Raw genomic sequence first — 20,462 nt, forward strand, 5'->3', positions numbered from 1 at the left:
ATGGTGGCATCCTGGACCCTGTCATTTCTGCACCATATTCACTTGACCTTCCACAGTCTAAGTCTGACTTTAAGAAAGCTCTAGAGATGATTTTACCTGCAGAAGAAGTTCTAGGCATAAAAAGCTTGTTAGCCTCTTGAAGTAAAGTGGGTTTAAGTAGCCAAAGAAATTGATGATACTCTAGGAAAAAACTTTTGCAAATAGTTGGCAAAGGGAGGATCTCCGTTTTTCTTAGAGATATTTAAAAAGACCATTATCTGGAGTCAGCCTCCAACTTAACCATTTATTTCGCCAGACCAGCTCTCTTCCCTGATTCCAGATCAGAGCATTCAGCTTCCTTTTAAAAAAAACCTTTAATCTATCTATCTGTTTATTTATGGCTGCGTTGGGTCTGTTGCTGCGCGTGGGCTTTCCCTAGTTGTGGCGAGCAGGGGCCACTATTCATTGTGGTGCGCGGGCTTCTCATTGCGGTGCCTTCTCTTGTTGCAAAGCATGGGCTGTAGGTGCATGGGCTTCAGTAGTTATGGCTCATGGGCTCTAGAGCACAGGCCCAGTAGTTGTGGCGTGTGGGCCGAGTTGCTCCATGGCATGTGGGATCTTCCCGGACTAGGGCTCGAATTCGTGTCCCCTGCATTGGCAGGCGGATTCCTAACCACTGTGCCACCAGGGTAGCCCTCAGATGCCTTCTTGACATCTTTGCTTGAAAGTTTAATTTGAGTATGCCTAAGATGCCCTGTCTTCCCCTAGAAACCTGCTTCTCCCATAGTTTTCTCAGGAAATGGCAACTCCATCGCTTGGCCAAAAACATCCTTGACTCCTTTCATTTCCACATCCAGTCTGTTAGCTCTCTTCAAAAAATAATCCTCAGTCCAGCTACTACCACTGTAGTTCAAGACACCATCATATCTTTCTTGAACTCAAAATATCCTCCAAACTGGCCTCCCTGCTTCTGCTTTTCCTGGTGTTTGAACCTATTTTTCAACATAGCAACCAGAATGCTCCCTTTAAAACCTAAGATCGGAATCCTTCAGTGCTTCAGCCTTACTCTGAGTAAAAGTCCAGATCTTTGTAATGACCTACATGTCCCTCAGTTATCTATCTTACTGTTACCTCTTTGGTCTTCTCTCTTCCCCATTGCTTGTTCCACCATACAGAGCTGTTTCCACCTTGAGACCTTTGCACTTATCGTTCCCTCTGTCCAGAATACTCTTTCACCAGACAACGGCATGGCTCAAGTCCTCATCTCCTTCAGGTCTTTGCTCAAATATCAGCTCAGTGAATCTTTCCCTGGCCACCTTATTTAAAATAGCAATCTGGGACTTCCCTGGTGGTCCAGTGGTTGAGACTCTGTGCTTCCACTGCAGGGGGCACAGGTCCGATCCCTGGTTGGGGAAGCTCTGCATGCCGCGTGGTGCAGCCAAAAAAATAAAATAAAATAGCAGTCTGTTCCCCTGCCTCATTTCCCTTCTCTGCTTGATTTTTCTTTATAGCACTTTTTACCATCTGGCTTACTGTATATTGTACTTACCTACTGTCTTCCACTGTAATTAATGTAAGTTCTCTGAGGGCAGGGGGTTTATTTGGTTCATTGCTATATCCCTGTCCTACAGAACAGCCTGGCACATAGTAGCCACTTACTAAGTAGCTGCTGAATGAAATGGTAGATGTTGGCCAGATGCAGTTACATTTATAAGGCTAATGTTGCAATATGTAGCTTCTCTATTCATCTCCTTCCTTAGGGAGACAATGGAGAAACCAGAAGCAGTAACAAGAGAAAATGCTATTATTGTGGACACTTAGAAGCAAAACAAAACAAAAGGTTTCTATTGAGTACCTACTTGTGTACCAGACATAGTACATCAAATAATTCCACAACAGTCCCATGCCTGTGAGGTCAGTATTCTGGCTCCCATTTTACAGCTGAGGAAAGCAGCTTGTTTGAGCTCTCACACAAAGGTCCCCCTGACTCCAAGGCCCGTGTTCTTCCTAATACACCACACTCCACCTCCTTCCTGGGTTGGAGGACAACCAGGAGTAACTGGACCCAGCTGTGGAGCACAGCAGGCAAGATGCGTTTTTTGTTGTGTTTAGCATGAGGTAAAATTGTCCCAGGAATTTCAGTCAAGTGTTCATCACACTAAGTGTGGTTGTTAATATTTGGGTCAGGGACAGGAATGAATAATTCATACTTCTCCATTGAGAGAGGGGGAAATAGAGACAATTGGCTAACCTTTGTCAACTAAGATGCTTTCCTAGGACCCTTCTGGAAAAAACTAAATGGCAAGCTTTTCATATCTATATTTTGGTGAGTAATACTGCTATTGGCTATTTTTGCTCTGGGCTTCTGAAACTCCAATTTCTAGTCAAGAAACTGCATTTCTGGGCTGTGTGTGGAGCATTGCCTAGGAGTTTGGTTTCCTGGGTTCTTTTCATCTGCTCTCCTGCAATGCAGGAGGAGCCTAGCCTGGTGTCCAGTTTCTGACTGGAGTTACCGCAGGCCGAAAGAGCTGCTAGCCACTGAGCTGTGAGTAATTTGCTTTTGAGAAGTAAATAGAACCTCGCCAGTAGAGAACCCAGGGGTGTGGCCAGTAAGTAGTTCTTTTCCCAGGCTCCTCCCTCCCCAGCCCCGCAAGTGACCGTAACCTTCTTTCAAGGCTGGAGAGCAGCCAAGTCCAGCCTAAACAATACTCTCAACCTCATTGGCTCTTTTGCCTTGCGGCCACTACCACCCCCAAGTGGCTAAGGCCCTTCCCACTGGGCCTCTCGGTGGGGTCAAGGTTTTCTAACTACTGAAAGGCAAACACCGAAGAAAGGGTGAAAAACACCTAGTATCCGTGGCCTTTAAATGATCAGCATTTGGCTCCTGAAATTGGGAGGAAGGGTGGGGTCCTTGTCCCAGGGTGGGTGGGCATCCTCAAGTGATATGCATGGCCAGAGCCAAAAAGGATGCTTCTGGTAAATGTCCAAGACCTGATTGGTGCCACCCCTAGTTTCAGCATGGATTTAAGTGTCATCCAGCATCCTTGGAAACTGCCTAACGAATGCCCACGAGAAGAATCCGCACGAAAAGAAGTAGCATAAAGTTTGGGTAAGGTACAGCTGCCTGTCATCACAGGCATTAGCCCTGCCTGCTAACAGCTGGCAGTGACAGAATCAATCAGAGGCCAGTGTGCTCACTTTTGTCCCATAATGGCCTGGCCTCAAAGCCAAGATCAGGATCAGCTACTCTGTCATTCCCCTAAGATTAGGACCACGGAAAGTTTGGTGTCTGGAAACTGAGTTACTGAGAGATAGCCAAGGCCATCTCCAGATGTGGCAGCAGAGCAAGGCAGCTACAGAGAAAAATGAGTCGTCAGGTTGCTCCAGGGAAGTGAGTGCTCCATGAGAACTCCCAAACTTCCTTCACATCTTCAGTGGGAAAATCACTTGCTCCCCTTTTTGTTCAGGGAGTTGGAACAGCCCATCTTTTTTAAAAATAAAATATTTATTTATTTATTTATGGCTGCATCAGGTCTTAGTTGTGGCACGCCGGATGTTTCATTGCGGCGCACGGGCTTCTCTCTAGTTGTGGCGTGCGTGCTCCAGAGCATGTGGGCTCTGTAGTTGCGGCACTCAGGCTCTCTAGTTGCGGTGCGCGGGCTTAGTTACCCCACGGCATGTGGGATCTTAGTTCCCCAATCATGGATTCAACCCGTGTCCCCTGCATTGGAAGGCGGATTCTTAACCACTGGACCACCAGGGAAGTCCCTAACAGCTCATGTTTATCAAGCTTTGTGCCAAGCACTATAAAATCCATAAGGTAGATGATATTATCATCTCCATGAGGACAAGGACTGTGTCTGTCTTGCTTAGTGTTACAGCCTCATCCCCGTCACATAGTAGGCACTCCTATTTCATTGAAGAAATCAAAAAGATAAAACTGTAATTTAATGAAGGAAAGAGTAGGTAGGAGCTGTTAAGACTTTTCTCGGCATAGCCCGTAAAGACTCTTAGTTGTGTGGAAAAAAAAGGAAGAGAGGGAAAGAGGTAAACCTGAGAAAGATTCAAATACTGTGGGGTGGTAAAAAACAAAACACAACAAAACAGCCAGGGAGGCTGAAGACCTGAATTCAAATCCCACCTCTGCCCCTAGCTGTGTAACTTCAGGCCAGTCACTTCTTTCCGAGCCTTAGTTCCCTCATCCATAAAATGCAGGTATCAGGTTAAACAAACGGATTTATTCACTAGTTCCTTACTGCGTACACACAATGTGCAAAGCATTGTTCTAAGTGCTGGTAACACTTTGGTGAACAAGGCCCCTGCTCTCATAGAGCTTACATTCCCTAAGAGGAAAACAGACAATGAAATGAGTAAAATTCATGGACAGGACAACCAGGTGATAATAAGTGCTATGATGAAAGCAGAACAGGGTGGTGGGATAGTACAGAGTGGCAGTTGTGGCTGGGTAGACAGAGAAAGCGTCTCCAAGGAAGTGACATTTCAGCTGAGACCTGAGTATAGTGCGTTGGCCAAAGAGTCGTCGGCAGTGAAGCATTTCAAACAGGGGAAACAGCAAGAGCAGAGCCAGGCAAGCTCAGAAACAGAAATGCTGTCTCTTACATTCTAGGAGTCTAGAAACAGCGATGCACTGCTTACATTGTTTAATTTAGTCCGGGATTTGTATTATGAAACCGTTTCTTGGTGGTGTGGCATATTTGCTTCTTTATGGAAGTGGCTGGGCGGTGTAGAATCTTTTGGGAGCCCTGGGATACGTCCCTGTCTCTCCAGCTCTCCCACAGTGCTGGCCGCTCGGCTGGCTCCCTGTGTAGATGCAGGCTCCATTTTAGCTGCAGACTCTAAAAGCAGAGTGGAGAGAGCTGCCTCCTCCACTACTTACTCACAGCCTTGAAGGCCCAGAACCCCTCCCACCCCACCTAGTCCTCTTCCATTCTGACAAGCCAGAGCTTTGAGAGCACAAGATTCAGCTTCCTTGTTTTCCAGTTGGAGCAGCAGCCAGAAAATGAAACAGGAAACAGAGCGGAAGAGAAGGGGGGTGGGTAGTAGAGAAGGAAAGGAAGGAGAGGTTGCAAGAAAGTAGAGCTGAAGAGATGGACAAAGTTCTACCTCTAAAGGGTGACAGTCGAGCTTTTAAAAAACATTCTGATGTGTCAAAAGAGACCCCTGTCGTTTTCACGAACAGATTTTTGAGGGAATTTGGTGTGAACAGAGGGAACCTAAAGAATGCATGTCTTTTTCCCTTGTGAATGCACAAAGGAAGGATAGTTCATTTCTCAGTTTTGTCTCTGCAAACACAGTACTGCTTGGAGCCTCACAGACTTCTAGAGATTCAAGCCACAACCTTAGGCCCCAGGCACGAGTGTGCCCCACGGCTCTGCCGATTCACTCACATCCCTCCGGAGCTGAGAACAAGGGTGTGTCACCGAAAACCCTGGGGTTCTAAACTCCATTTTTCCCCTTCTCCTTCAACACACCACAACTAAAACGTGATTTATCCACCTTACACACAACAAATACCTGAGGGCAGTTCAGGTCCCAGGGCCTGAAAGGAGCTATAAAGAATCAAAAGGCACACACCCTGGCTGGGGGCTCGCTGTCTTCGCCTGGAGCGAGAGCAACCACCTCTTTTGTTCCCACCCACAGTAGTAGCTGTTGCGGAAGATAAAGCCCTCCCTCCGCCAGGGCTGTGGCCAGAGGCTAACCCAGACCCTAGCTTCGTTTGGAGGGCAGATAACTGAAACCACAGGCGGCTTTGGAATCCTGAGAAACGAGAAATCCACCAACGGAGAAGGATTTATTATCTATTTCCTTTAAGGAGGGTGCAAAGTTGTTCTAACAGTTTCCGTTACAGGGTTCCCAACCGGCCGCTCCTCCCGAACAGACAGTTCTGTTGAGTTAGCTTCTTTCTTTCTTCTGCTTTTTTGGGCCCACTTTCTACGAGAGAAACTGCTTGAGTAAGGAAGGAGAAAGGAGTCCTGGGGGGCGTTCTCTGAAGTTTCCTTCACCGCCCTCGTCAGTCACGGGAGGTGGGGCTGCGGGGTGCAACGGGAGCGAAGGTCCCGAGCAGCCGGAGGAGGGGAAAGTCGGGGGGAACCCCCACTTTCTTCACGCCCAGGACGCAGGGGTCCGCTCCTGGCCACAGAAACCCCAAGCAGGCTTTTCTTTCCCTTCAGAGAACAGCTATTGTGTTCCAGGCCCTGTATTGAGCCGTTGTTGCCTGACAGCAGGGAAAGTGCGGCTCTGCCTTCCGTTTAGAGGCCGCGGGGCAGCCCCCAACTCCGAGGGCCTTGGCCCACACGGGAATTCAGTGGATGTTTGTGGGGTGTAACTGGGGCAAGAGCACCGACTCGGAGACAGCAGCCACGGCGGACTAAATGAAGGCGGGGGGAAGGGGCTGAGGAACCCCTGGTGTCACCAAAGCGGGAAAGTGCCAAGGCGGAGGGGCGCGGAGGCTCCGGTTTACGCCATCCATACCCGGCTCGCCCGGACTCAACATGGCCGCCGCGGCCGGGGGCGGGGCAGCTCCGAGTCCCAGCAGGAGCGGGGCGGGGCCGCCATCAGCGGAGCCAGTACGCAGGCGCGGCCGCTGGGGGCCCCGGATGGAGGAGCTATGGTTCGGGCCCCGCCTGGGAGGTAGAGACCGGCGGGCGCTGGGGATGCGGCGCCAGCTTGGGAGCCTAGGAGTTCTGGGGGGAGGGAAGTTGTCAAACGGAGGCCGAGGGAAATGAGGCGGAGGCCGCCGAGAAGCGAGGAGCCCCGCCCCTCCGCCATAGCGGCCTCCCAGGGCCGCCTCTTCCGTTACAGCCTCCCGCCCTCCCCTGCCTTCCGGCCCCAGGCCGGGCCGGGCCTCGCCGGCCCCCTCGGGAGTAACCTCTGAGCCGTGGCCCCTTTGGGGAGAGGAGATGCCCAATCCCCGCTTGGGACTGTGTCCGAAAGGAAAGGGCTAGAACGGGCTTCGGACCCGGCTAGGCTGGCAGAAGGCGGCCCCTGCCTCGCGGCGGCCAGCAAGGCCTCTGGTCCTGAGGACCCTGGGTCCGAACACCACCACCCATCCCCCGCCGCCCCCGAGGATGTTAGTCTTACAGCCCAGGATATGAGTCCTGGGCTCCGATTCAACAGGTTTTCCTATCTGCTCAGATAGGGCCCTCCCTGCCCTAAGCATAGCCAGCAAGAGCATGCGCTGTTACTGGACAAGTCCTGGGCTGGGAGTTGGGAGACCCTGGTTGTAATTCTGGCTCTGAAAGAGCGCATCCCCTTTGGCAGGAGTGACGGCTGGTGGAAAGGTTGATGTTTCAGACAAAAAAAAACCCCGACATTCTCCTTAAATATAGCCTTGGGAGTGCCACTTGACCCCAGTGAGCCTCAGTTTCCACATCCATAAAATGGCGATGGTAATTACACAGGGTCTAATGAGATCTCTGATGTAAAAACTCTGGAGAGTTTTAGTACTCACCTCTCTGGGGCATATTCATCTCACGGGAAAATAGAGTAAAACTAGTTGCTCTGTAAGTGTCCTGCCAGTTCAGAGGGTCTGTGATTTCGTAAACGGGTTGTTGGGAAGTGAAGCCCGCAATTAGCTGAGAGGGAGAGCTCACTGGCTTTATTTTTGTTTTCACATGGTTTACCTGTGAACTAAGTGTAGGCTACAAGTCATCTGTGATCGCTGGGTCTAGAGCTTGACTCTGGAGAAAGGAAAGGAAGAATGGAAGCCTGGTGAAGAGGCAGAGGTGGGTTCCGTGCTTTTCTTTTCCCAACTCTTCTGCATGTGGGTGGGAAATGAAGGAAGGGAAAAAGTGAATTCACCCTAGGATGGAGAACCAGCGGCCGTGTAAGGTTGGCTGTGCTTGTTTCTACGATTCCACTCGACTCGGCGAGTCAGATGTTGGCAGTGTTGGGGGGATTTCAAAAGCTTGCCTTTGAACTGAATTTTGATGAGCAAACCGGTGTGGCGTTTGTGGCCCCTCCCTTCCTCCAGGCCTCCTGGTGATGGAGTAAGCAACAGGCGCCCCCTTGTGCTGAGAGGAAAGAGAACTGTTGCTTATGGCCAGTTTTCTGGAGAAATTGTATTTTCCTGTGGCTTCTGTGACTTGGTCGTTTTGCTCTCAACGTGAGATATGGTGGGAGGAGTACTTGGAGCAGGGATTTTATATCCAGAGCCAATGAACTGGTGAAGCCATATCCGGTGCTTACTACTTACACTCAATTAGAACACAGGCTTAAAATGCCTGTTTGTAGTGCTAGGCCCTGGGGATATAGTTGGGAGCAAGATAGACAAAGCCCCTGCCCTCATAAACAACCTAAATAAGCAATAGCAATAAAGACGACAAGGCAGAGTGTAATGAGAGCATATCACATAGTCTAGTGAGAGTCAGAGAATTCCAGAAACAAGTGATAACCTAAAGGTTTGATAGGTGTTAGCCAGATTGGAGAAGAAAGAAAAGTCTTCCAGGCCTCCCTGTTAATTTCTCAGTTCTAGTATTTTTTCCTTTAGGGTTAGTTCTTCACCCCAAGTTGATGAGCTGCCGCTGATGCTCTTGCCCTTCCTTCTGATTTCCGACTGGTTCCGTAGGAGCCATTGCTACTTCTTTTAGCACAAGGAATTGTTAAAAAAAAATTTTTTTTTTAAAAAGCCTTAAAGTGCATTCCTTCCCTCAGAATGGCTTTGCAGTTGTTTATACATTGCTGCCATTCCAACAAAGAGATGGGAAATAACAGTTTTCCCCATCCCTAGTAGTCGACTCTGTCGTCCCCCTAAGTTTGTTTTAGCAATGTAGGCTGGCTGAAGTCCTGCTGAGTGGTGGTTTTCTTTTCCTTCTCCACTTAATTTAACAGACCAGCTGAACACACATCAGAGAGCTTAACTAGAGTGTGTAGTCATTATGGTCTTCCAGTTCAGTTCTATGCCCCACTTTTGGGACTCTGGTTTGGGACCTAGTTTATTATTCTGGGCAACAGAGAAAGGTCACACACTAAATAACAGCGACCACAGTATAGATTTGGTACTGCTTCTTCACACTTCAGTCCATTTCACCATCGTGACAATTTCATGAGACAGGCAAAATAGTCCGATCTCATTTTTTACAATTTATTTATTTATTTATTATAAATTTCTTTATCTTTGGCTGCACTGGTCTTTGTTGCTGCGCGCGGGCTTTAGTTGCTGTGCGCGGGCTTTAGTTGCTGTGAGCAGGGGCTACTCTTCTTTGCGGTGCGCTGGCTTCTCATTGCGGTGGCTTCTCATGTTGCAGAGCATGGGCTCTAGGCTCATGGGCTTCAGTAGTTGTGGCACGCAGGCTTCAGTAGTTGTGGCACGTGGGCTCAGTAGCTGTGGCTCACGGGCTCTAGAGCGCAGGCTCAGTAGTTAGGGCGCGTGGGCTTAGTTGCTCTGCGGCATGTGGGATCTTCCTGGACCAGGGCTCGAACCCGTGTCCTGGCAGGCGGATTCTTAACCACTGTGGCACCAGGAAAGTCCCCCGATCTCATTTTATACACAGAGAACTGAGGCTTAGAAGAACAAAATGAGAACTTATGAATGACAAAGTCAGGACTTGAACCCAGGTCTTTAGTTCCTGGATAGGGGGCACTCAACAGGCTTTTAAAGGTTTTCTGTGAGCTTAGCTTTCCAGCTTCATGCCTACCGGTGTGGAACTTCCCCTACAAGAATACAGTGCTTCAGAGTACACCAAGAGGTTCCATCTGCCTTTAAGATGCTTTTCCCTCATCTGGAAAGTAAGGTGGTTAAGTTTGCCATAGTAGTCCTGAAGCAGGGGTGATGTTTTCATGAAGAATGCTTTCAAGAATTTACTTTCTGCCCATGTGTGACATTTCCTCCTTGCGTTTTGGAGTTTAGAAGCCTGAGGGAGTTCAGCCCTGGCAGCAGCCCCCCTGAATTCCTGGTGGTGAGAGGATGTGGCCCCTGGACACATCCCGGAAAGAGGTCCTGGGGTTTGCAGTCAGCTGCCGTGTCCTGACTCTGGTGCTGCAGGTCAGTCTCTGATCTTTTGTCCTGAACATGCCATTGCCACATGACTGGGCTAGATGTTAAGAATAGGCCTCATCTTTCCCTTTCCCAGATGCGCCCCCCCGACCATGTGGTTAGAACTGTAGAGACCTAGACCACATAGCTGAAAAGTGGGCAGGACTCTTAGATATGACCTATTAATCTCTTATTTTATATTTATTTATTTATTTATTTATTTATTTTGATCTATTAATTTCTTATTTTACACATGAAGTAGCTGAGGCCCAGAAAGGATAAATGGCTTCCTTAAAGTCACAAGGCAAGTTAGAGAAGGACCAGAATCAGACCCCAGGTTTCCTTACTCTTGGGCTAGTGGTCTTTCCAGCAGACCATGATGTTCTGTAACCAGAGCAGGTGTGTTCTGGTTTAGGGTGTGACAGCTCAAAGCGTTGCCCTGGGTCCCCTGACCAGGAGACTGAGCGTTGCATCAGTCAGTTGAGCGGGAGAGAGGTGGCGCTGTCCTGAGACCCCCTGTGTATATTTGTTTAGTCAGCAGTGTCTCCTACTCTTCCCCCAGCTGTGTCCCCTTGCTGTCTCACCCACACACAACCCCCAGAATGCATTTTGCAATTCCCTTTCCCCTCCAAGGCTGCTCTTGATACATATTTTAATCAAATTTCAGGTATATATGAACTATGTATGGTGCCTAGCACAGTGCCCAGTGCTTAGTAGGTCTTCAGTATCTGTTATTGTTGAATGTATGTCAACACCCTAGGGATGTTCTATTAGCATATTATATGTGCCTTTCATCACAAGCCCATTCTCTCTGAGGCTCATCGGTGGTTCCTTTGTGGAAAACTCCTTTTTTCTCTCCTCCCCCACTATATGAGGCATAACAGCCTCTGCTGGGTCCCAGGTTTAGTTAGACGTGTCTTCAACTTGGAGACTAGGGCTGTTACCTGTGACTGTCACTCCTGTCCCACTTGTTTTCACTGTTTGAAGTGGCCTGATAAAGAAACTGACCGAAAAAGGAAAGAGCCTTAAAAATGAGGTTATACTCCTGTTGCTAGGCTGGAAAACTGACTTGATGATGGCTTTGAACCAGCATCACCTGAATGATTGACAGAACTAAGGGAGCAATACTGCGACTCGGCATCTGGGATAGGGTACCAGGACAGCTGGCTTCTAATTCAGATGGTGATTTGGAAACAAGTATGTTTCCTCTATACTGTTCGCTCAACCACCAAATTTTATTAAGTTCCTGCCCTGGTCAAAGAACTATGCTAGGTGGGAGTATAAAAAGTCACGATCTCTTTTCCCTTAAGTAGCTGACCAAATCTAACGGGGCAAAAAGACATTTAATAATAATGCTATTTCATTATCCTCCCCTCCGCCCCTTCCAGCTTTAAAGCTCACGCCATCAGGTTATACCCCAGTTACCCTTTGTTGTTGCTGTCATCTCTGTTAGCGACAACTCATTCCTCCTCATTCCTTGAAGGTTTTAGCTCCTGATTCACTGTTGCTCTTTCCAGCACTACTGTATATTTCTTGGTGATTTCAATATTAATAAAGCTGATACATCTAACCACTATCTCCTATCTTTCCAGTTCACTCCCTCCACTACCCCAGTTCTAACGATTCTTCCACTCCCTCAGGACTTATCCATTGATTCTACCACGGTTTCACTGTCCCTCATCTACCTCATGGCTTCAGCTCCACTTCTTACCCAGCTTAGATTCCATGGTCCACCATGCATACACGTACAACTCACTCGCTCCCTTCTCCCTATGTCTTAATCACAAGACAAAAGCCCAGCCTTGGTAAAATTCAATTCTGTGCCTACTCCACGCATGCATCTGCCCAGAGAAAAGCATACAACTGTGTTAACTAGTCTCTTTGTATGCAATATCATTAACCCAAGTGAGTCCTTAGTGCTACCTGGCAATCTTAGTGTATTTCCCTGGTCCAGTCGCTCACCCATTCTCTCAAATTTTTCTGCACATCAGAATCAGCTGGGAGAGCTAAAAACAATCTAAACACCCAGGCTGTACCCCATATTGGTTAAGTCATCAATGTAGTGGCAGGAGGGAAACCCAGGCATCAGTATTTTTGAAACTCCTTGGGCGATTGCAGTGCACAGCCTATTTTGAGAACTAGGGTCATAGGTGACTTATTTTACACATTTTCCTCTCTTCTCAAGTCTCTAGCACCTTTTCCCCAGCTTGTTTTCCTGAGTGAAAATTCAGAAAAGTAGAAGCAATAAGAAGTAACCTTCTGAATACTTCCACCACAGCCATCAGCATACCTACATCTGCACCTCTGTGCCTTCACTACTGAAGGGTGGATGAACTGTCTGTCTCCTCTCTAAGGCCAGTTCCACCTCCATAGCAGATTCCATCCCCTTTTGCCTGCTCCAGCAATTCTTCCCTTTCTCGCCTGCATACTCAGTGGTTTCCTTTCCACTGGATATTCCCATTGGCAAACAAATACTTACCTCCCACGTTTGGAAAAAAAACAACAAGATTTCTCTTGACCCTACAATGTCATTCACCTACTACCCCATTTCTCTGCTTCCCTTTACAGGAAAACTCCTCCAAACAGTTGTCTGTATCTGCTATCTGACTTCTCCCCTTTATCTGCTGAACCCAGTCCAAGCAGTCTTCTCTCTCCTCCACTCCACTGAAGTAGCTCTTGTCAAAGTCACCAGTGACATTCCCATTGCTAAAGCCAGTGGTCAGTTTTCAGTCCCCATCTTACTTGACCTATCAGCAGCATTTAAGAGCCGATCACTCCTTTGCTTTACTTGGTTCTGTGACACCATGCTCTCCTGGTTTCCTCCCTACCTCACTGACCTTCCTTCTTTACCTTTATTGCTAGATCCTCACTCTCTTTCGAGCCTCTAAATGTTGACATGTCTGAGGCCCAGTCCTCAGATCTCTTCTTTTCTCTATCTGCACTTCTTCCCTGGGTGATCTCATTCAGTCTCACACCTTTTAATATCATCCATACACTTATGACTCCCAAATTTATATCTCTAGCCCTGATTGCTCTCCTGACCCTCAGACTCATATATCTCACTGTCTCGTTGACCTCTGCACTGGAATGTCCATCGCACACTTAACTTGTGATTCTTCCCCAACATGTCTGTTCCTCCTCATTTTATTAAATGGTAATTCTTCCACTGGCTCAACCAAAATCCTAGTTCTCCTTCATCCCACAGGCTCTCTTCAATGCCATCATCCCAGACCATCACGCAGAAGCCTTCTCTCCTCCTCGCCTCGCCCCCTCCGGCTCTGTGGACCGACTTGTGGAAAGTCTCCTGGGCGGCCTATCTCACTGGGATGCTGAACACTTCCTGTTCATTGCTGAGCATGGCTACCTGTATGAGCACAACTTCGCCTTCTTCCCTGGTTTCCCCCTGGTCCTGTTGGTGGGGACTGAATTGCTGAGACCCCTGTGGGGGTTACTGAGCCTACGGAGTTGCCTGCTAATCTCAGTGGCATTGCTCAATTCCTTGTTCTCCGTGCTGGCCGCACTTGCGCTTCATGACCTGGGCTGTCTGGTTTTGCGCTGTCCCCGCCAGGCTTTTTATGGAGCGCTGCTCTTCTGCCTCAGCCCCGCCAATGTCTTCCTGGCGGCTGGCTACTCAGAAGCTTTGTTTGCCCTCCTGACATTCAGCGCCCTGGGGCAGCTGGAAAGGGGCCGAAGCTGGACTAGTGGACTCCTCTTTGCCCTTGCCACTGGTGTGCGCTCCAACGGGCTGGTCAACGTTGGCTTTCTCGTGCATTCTCAGTGCCGAGGCTTTTTCTCTTCTCTCATGGTGCGAAATCCTCTGAGACAGCTTTTGAAGCTGATGGGCTCTGTGTTCCTGTCAGTGCTCACACTTAGCCTTCCCTTTGCCCTCTTTCAATATTACGCCTATACCCAGTTCTGTCTGCCAGGCTCAGCCTACCCCATTCCTAAGCCCTTGCTGCAGTTAGCTGTGGACAAGGGCTACCGAATCGTAGAGGGAAATGAGCCACCTTGGTGCTCCTGGGAACTTCCCCTAATATACAGCTACATCCAGGATATCTATTGGAATGTTGGCTTTTTGAGATACTATGAACTCAAGCAGGTGCCCAATTTTCTACTGGCTGCACCAGTGACTATACTGGTTGCCTGGGCAACTTGGACATATGTGACCACCCATCCTTGGCTCTGCCTTACACTTGGAATGCAAAGGAGCAAGAACAAAGAGACCCCAGAGAAGCCTGATCCTGGATTCCTCAGTCCTCGGGTGTTTGTGTACCTCGTCCATGCTGCAGTGCTGCTGCTGTTTGGCAGTCTGTGCATGCATGTTCAGGTGAGGTGGACTCCTGGCTGGGAAAAGGTGGGAACACAGGCCAAACCCCTTAGTCAGGGACAGGGAGGACATTTAACTTCTCCCATTTGAGTGACCTGTACCTAATTTATTCATTCAACAACTATTTGGGGGTGTTTTTAGTGTGAGTCCCTGGGTCATATCACTGAGGTTAGAACATAAATAAGTTAAGATTGCTGCCCTAGTGGGTCTTGTGGTCAAAATGGAGAGACAGACATTTAACCACTTATAGTATAGTGGGATGGAATTGGAGATATTTTTGAGGTAGAGTATTGTGGAAGCACAGAGGAAAAAGTAGCTAACTGGCTGAAGGAGGTGAGGAGGGCATCATATTTAGGCTGGGTCCTGAAGAGTAAGAAGAAATTCCGTTTAAGAAGCAGAGGAAGAACATTTTGGACAAATGGAAGGGCATGTGCGAAGACAACGAGAGTTGTGAAAGGACCTGATCTGACTAAGTTATAGGAATAGCACAGAGGGTATCTCTGGGACCTTCCCCTAACATACAACTGTACCCAGAATATCTGCTTGAATGTCAACTTCCTGAGGTACTCTGAGCTCTGGCAGGCGCTCTGTTTTCAGAGAAGCTATCTTGTGCACTGTTCGGTTGGTGGGGAGGATAGAGAGGGATGGGAAGGGTTTGATCATACATTCGATTTTTTTTGGTTCCTGGTTGTGGCTCCAGGTCCACCATAAACCCTGAGGATGTCTTTTTGTCTCCATGCTGGCCACTCCTCAGCAGTTTCTGCCTCTTGGAGGCGCACATTGGCTGTTTGTAAAGTTCTCTGAGCTATGAGACTAAGAGGCACAGGGGAAATAGAAAGGAGCACTCTGTGTTTGTAGCTGGATGAGCTACTAGAGTGAATGCCAGCGAAGCTTAGAGTTTCAAGGATAGATGAGGGAGGCCATTTGGAGACCTGGCTCTGAACTTCCCTAGAGGGACAGTGTTGAACCACAGGATCCCCTGCCCCCTTTCTCTCTGCTTTGCCATCCCCGTGGGATGAGGGAACCGTTTTAGGGGGCAGGGGATCAGAGTCCTGGCCCTGGGCTAAAAGTGGACCCCACAGACTTTTTTTTTTTTTTTTTTGGCCATGCCACGTGGCACGTGGGATCTTAGTTCCCCAACCAGGGATCGAATCCACGCCCCCTGCGTTGGAAGCGAGGAATCTTAACCACTGGACTGCCAGGGAAGTCCCCTGACCAACCCCCCCATAGAATTTTTAGTATCAGTTGGCCCATTATTGTGGTAATTAGTGTGTAGCCATGTTTATTTGTGACATTGCAGTCACCTGGCTGGTGTCACGCACAGCTTTATAAGGCAGATCCTAAGCTCTGCTGAATGAATACCTTTTCCAGTGTAATACATTTCTAGTCTCAGAGCTATAGCTCACCCAGCAGCAGGGAGGTCCCAGGCTCATCCAGTTGGAGGCAGTGGTACTCCGGTAAATGTGTGGGTTTCCCCCCCCCTTATGATTTCCAGGTTCTCACCAGGCTGTTATGCTCCTCCACTCCTATTGTGTACTGGTTCTCAGCTCACTTGCTTCAGGACCAAGAACCGCTGCTGAGGTCCCTAGAGACTGTGCCTTGGAAGCCTCTTTCAGGGGACTCCCCACCAGGACAAAAGGTCCCCAGAAACTCTATCATGGGACTCTTGTACAACTGGAAAACTTGTTCTCTGGTCACACGATGCATTCTAGGCTACTTCCTGACTTACTGGCTCCTGGGACTACTCCTGCATTGCAACTTTCTACCTTGGACATGACCTGGAGACTTTTAGGGGACAGGCTTGAAGCAGACTTAACCAGGGTCTGAAAGTACAAATACATGCTGGGGCTGCCTGTGCTGCCCTGGAACCCTTACTCTCCCCGTTAGAACCTCTCTCTCCTTGAAGGTTGGTTAGGAATGGGAGAAGTGTGAGCCTCTAGAGAGCACCTCTGGTCCTGGCTGTGGCAGATTTTAGGGTGGTAACTATTTTCTCTGTAAATGAAGAAATCTTATTCCAGGTCTGAAGCATACCTGGATCTGTCTTGTCAATCAACCATAGCAGAGATAGTCTTAAACTTACCACCTACCCACACGTAAATTTAAATGTAAATTATTTAGATGTGAATTTCATCAAAGGCTGTAGCTGATAAGCTGGTCATAGTCCACACAGTAATGGTGGAGGCCTGGACAGTGTAGCCTAAGTAAAATGGGACCATCTTTTCTAAATGGGACATTGTTTCTGATGATTTTTTTCATGATTTGTTCACTTATTTATATGAAAAACCATACAAAGATACGCAAATTAAACAACTTTTGATTATATCTGCAATTAATTACCTTTTTATTTTTTTAATTATTTTATTTTATTTTATTGGCTGCACGGCTTGCGGGAGCTTAGTTCCCTGACCAGGGATTAAACCCAGTCCACAGCAGTGAAAGCACCGAGCTGGACCACCAGTGAATTCCCATAAATTACCTTTTTAAAAAAATAATACAAATTAAGGGCTGAGACCCTGCCACATACTCTGCATCCACACTTCATTTGGATATTAAAGGTCAGTTGATGCAAAAAAAATTAATACAAGTTACTTGGGGGAAAAAAGTCATGGTAAGAAGAACATTGCATGAGGAGGCAGGAGCCCTGGATTCTGGTCCTCTCAGTAAAGCCCCACTTACCAACTGTGTGACTTTGGGAGAGTTTTCAGAGCCTTAGTTACCTCTTCTGAAACTAGGGGAAAATTACATTATCCTACTGGAAAAAATATCCAGTTCTCCTCTTTTCAGCACTCTGAGGAGTAATTTCAGTGATGTTTCCTTTGAAGGAGGGAGAGCAGTGACACTTGGCAAATAAGGCTCCCTGTCCTGTGTAAGTAAGCCTGCCCAGGGGCAACTAAATGTTCAATGTGTGAGCAGCGACTGGTTTTCCTGCCCTGCCCGAGTGCCTGTGCTTTCCTGACTGGTAGGTAAGGGTCAGATGAGCCAACACAGCAGCAGGAATTGATAAATTGTAGTTAAGTCCAGGGTTGAATGAAATGGTATCTTCCTGGCCCCCATTTGGTAATGGGCTTGATTCTATAATTGTAGTAAAATCTTGACCCCTGCAGAGGCTCTGCATCATCACCACTCTTTCCCTGTTTGAGCCAAAAATTCCAACAAGCAGCAACTTCGAAATAGATGGATTGACACGCTCCCTCTGACCATGACTGAAAGCTAAACTTGCCAGCTGAAGGGAAGCTCCTGGCTGAGCCCCAGCACCCTCTGTTGGAGCTCCTAGTCAGCCTGGCCAATTAAGCATTTCCCATCCATCGCCCCCGCTTTAGCACAGCTGAGAGAATTTGGTCCAGAGTCAAATGCTTCTGAAAATGTACACACAGATCGGGACAGCCCTCTGCCTTCTGCCAAGACACCCGAGTGCCCTTCTTGGCAAAAGATGATCACCCCTGCCCTAGTGTCCCTCCAGCTGGCAGAAACTGTTCCCTCCCTCCTCACCCACAGCTGCAAATCTGGGGACTTCCACCCTGTGTGCAGGAAGAGTTGAGGGCCTGATTCAGCTCTTTATTGCAGAGGTAGGAGTACTAGATTGTTTGCTTGCATGGATTGACCTCTTTGCCTCTTTTGGGGGGATAATCAGAAATGATTGTTTCCCTACTGGAAGAGGTGACTCAAACTCCGCAGGGTAGGGGGTGATTTCACTGCTTTGGCAGTCTCAGCTTAACGTTCACACTAGACCTCGTCACCCCCAGAAACAAGTGATTTCAAGGACCAGAAACCCTATAAATGCGAACCTCTCATTTCTCAACTAATACCAAGGAACTAAATCACTCTGGTATTTTGCAAAGACCATTCTGGTTACAGCCGATCATAGAGGAGTTAAGTGAGGACCCCAGCTAGGTGGACGTACCTGGTGTGACCTGGAGATGGACACAGTTTTCTCTCTGACCTTGGAGGGATCTAGTTCTCTAAGGATCTAAGGAATGGGCTGATTTTATGGCCAGCAGCTGTCCTTTTACTATCCTATTAACAGTCTTTAATAGCCTGCGAGAGGGATATGAAGGGCCCAAGGCAGGAAGCTTCCTGTTTACCCTGAGGTCTAACAATGCTGCAGCTGGGTTGGGCGTCTACAATTTCAGAGAAAAGTCATTTCCTTCTGAGACCCAGCTAAAACAGAAACCAGACGCTTTATGTACCTAGAAGTAGATGCTTTTTTTTGTTCTTTAATGAAGGTGGGAGGAGAGGGAGCGTTTGACATGGCTTTACCAGTCCCCCTGAAAAAAAACATCACTTTTCTTGAACAGACCCTCTCACCCTCATCCAAAAAATGTATTGTGTGCAGGCTCATGGGATTTGCAACTGATTGATTCTTTCAGCAATGTTTATTATTGCCTGTTTTAGGGGAGTAAAGAAGACTCGCCCTGCCTCCTGTCCTCAAATAGCTGCCTGATAGAGTTTCTAGCAGAAACACAGGAACATTAATCAAGGAAAAACCTAATAAATTCTGGGGAATGAAGAGATACTTAAACTTCTTGCTCAATATTCTCTACTTGAACTTTTTATGGTGAGGATGAGTTAAAATTTTACTTGTATGCTTGGGAAAAGGTAAGTGTGGTACAGAGTAAGTTCTCTGTAAATTCACACAAGATGGAGATCCCTCCCAGCTTGGAATACTTGAAAAGACTTTGTAGGGAATGGCCTTTGAGTTGGACTTTGAAGGACAGTAGGATTTGAAGTTAAGGGCAGAGAATGAATATAGGAAGCAGGAAACAGAACAGGACAGGGAGAGCTCAGTTTGAGTGGAACTGAGGTATTGTCATTATTGTGGTCTAAGCATTGAAGTCAGCCCCAAGCCCAGCTCCACTGTGTACTAGCTGTGTGAAGGTGAGCCAGACGCTGAATCTCTAGGCCTCTGTTTACTCATCTGTAAAACATGGATAATACTACCTACCTTATAGATATGAATAATAATATTATCTATCTCAGTTATGTGAGTTAAATGAAAAATGTTTAGAACAGTACTAACAAAAGAATAGCTGCATTTTGGACATGTTGAGTTTACAAGGCCATCAGCACATTCATATGCCAGGAAATGTGGACCAGGAGACAAGGAGAGGGGTCAGGGAGCCATCCACACAGACATGATAATTATAGCAGCCATGATATTGGATGAGATTGTCAAAAAGAAAAAAATGTAGAGAGAGAAGGAGAGCCTGTAAAACCTTGGGCAAGTGACTCAACTTCTCTAAACCTGTTTTCTCATCTCTAAAATGGGGGTGACATCACTTACCACACAGAGTAGTTATGAAGATTAAATGAGATAAAGCACTAGCATAGCACGTAGCACATAGTAAGAACTTAATGAATGGTAGCTATTTTTTATCATCATCATCGTCATCATTGTTATCGTCGTTGTCGTTAAAAAACCAGAAACAAATATTATCTGCTGTACACAACATTGTAAATCAACTATACTTCAATTAAAAAATTTTTGTTTAATTGCCTTTCTTTCTAAGGCTGAATAATATTCCATTGTATGTATATACCACATTTTGTTTATCCATTCATCTGTTGAGGGATATACTTGGATAGCTCCACCTTTTGGCTATTGCGAATAATGCTGCTATGAATATTGGTGTACAAATACCTGTTCAAGTCCCTGTTTTCAATTCTTTGGGGTATATACCCAGAAGTGTATATTGTTGGATCATATGTTAATTCTATGTTGTTGTTGTTTTTTAGGAACTGCTATATTGTTTTCCACAGCATTTGCATCATTTTGTATTCCCAGTAGCAATGCACAAGGATCCAAATTTCTCTACATCCTCACCAACACTTATTTTCCTTTTTTTTTCCTTCTTCTCTTTTTTTAAAATACTAGCCATCCTAGTGGGTGTGAAGTTGTATCTCACTGTGGTTTTTTTTTTTTTTTTTTTTTTCGGTATGCGGGCCTCTCACTGTTGTGGCCTCCCCCGTTGCGGAGCACAGGCTCCGGACGCGCAGGCTCAGCGGCCATGGCTCACGGGCCCAGCCGCTCCGCGGCATATGGGATCCTCCCAGACCGGGGCGCGAACCCGTATCCCCTGCATCGGCAGGCGGACTCTCAACCACTGCGCCACCAGGGAGGCCCTCACTGTGGTTTTGATTTGCATTTCCCTAATGATTAGTGAT

At 47.4% G+C, this 20,462-nt stretch overlaps 1 protein-coding gene across 12 annotated transcripts; it reads left to right on the forward strand.

The window, feature by feature from the left end:
• The first annotated feature begins 5,927 nt into the window (after positions 1–5,927).
• On the forward strand, positions 5,928–19,729 carry PIGV (phosphatidylinositol glycan anchor biosynthesis class V). Of its 12 annotated transcripts, none has more exons than XM_060089221.1 (5): positions 5,928–5,951; positions 7,640–7,724; positions 9,848–9,982; positions 13,161–14,300; positions 15,796–18,773. In XM_060089221.1, the coding sequence occupies exons 3-5, from the start codon at positions 9,905–9,907 to the stop codon at positions 16,075–16,077; spliced, it is 1,500 nt and encodes a 499-aa protein (XP_059945204.1). In that variant the 5' UTR covers positions 5,928–5,951; positions 7,640–7,724; positions 9,848–9,904; the 3' UTR covers positions 16,078–18,773. The 12 variants fall into 12 exon arrangements, with proteins under 12 accessions (XP_059945204.1, XP_059945199.1, XP_059945194.1 ...); XM_060089216.1 differs by lacking the exon at positions 5,928–5,951 and adding an exon at positions 6,566–6,630; XM_060089211.1 differs by lacking the exon at positions 5,928–5,951 and adding an exon at positions 6,579–6,630 and having other exon boundaries at positions 7,635–7,724.
• The last annotated feature ends 733 nt before the right edge of the window (positions 19,730–20,462 follow it).

This window comes from Mesoplodon densirostris, chromosome 2, assembly GCF_025265405.1.
Source record: "Mesoplodon densirostris isolate mMesDen1 chromosome 2, mMesDen1 primary haplotype, whole genome shotgun sequence".
NCBI classification, from domain to species: Eukaryota; Metazoa; Chordata; class Mammalia; order Artiodactyla; family Ziphiidae; genus Mesoplodon; species Mesoplodon densirostris.

Excerpts from the sequence above, each read along its gene's own strand:
- PIGV (XM_060089221.1), top strand. The coding sequence starts at position 9,905 with ATGTGGCCCCTGGACACATCCCGGAAAGAGGTCCTGGGGTTTGCAGTC. Across the intron at positions 9,983-13,160 it reads TCCTGACTCTGGTGCTGCAG|TTCTCCTTCATCCCACAGGC; the intron begins GTCAGTCTCTGA and ends CCAAAATCCTAG. Across the intron at positions 14,301-15,795 it reads GTCTGTGCATGCATGTTCAG|GTTCTCACCAGGCTGTTATG; the intron begins GTGAGGTGGACT and ends TATGATTTCCAG.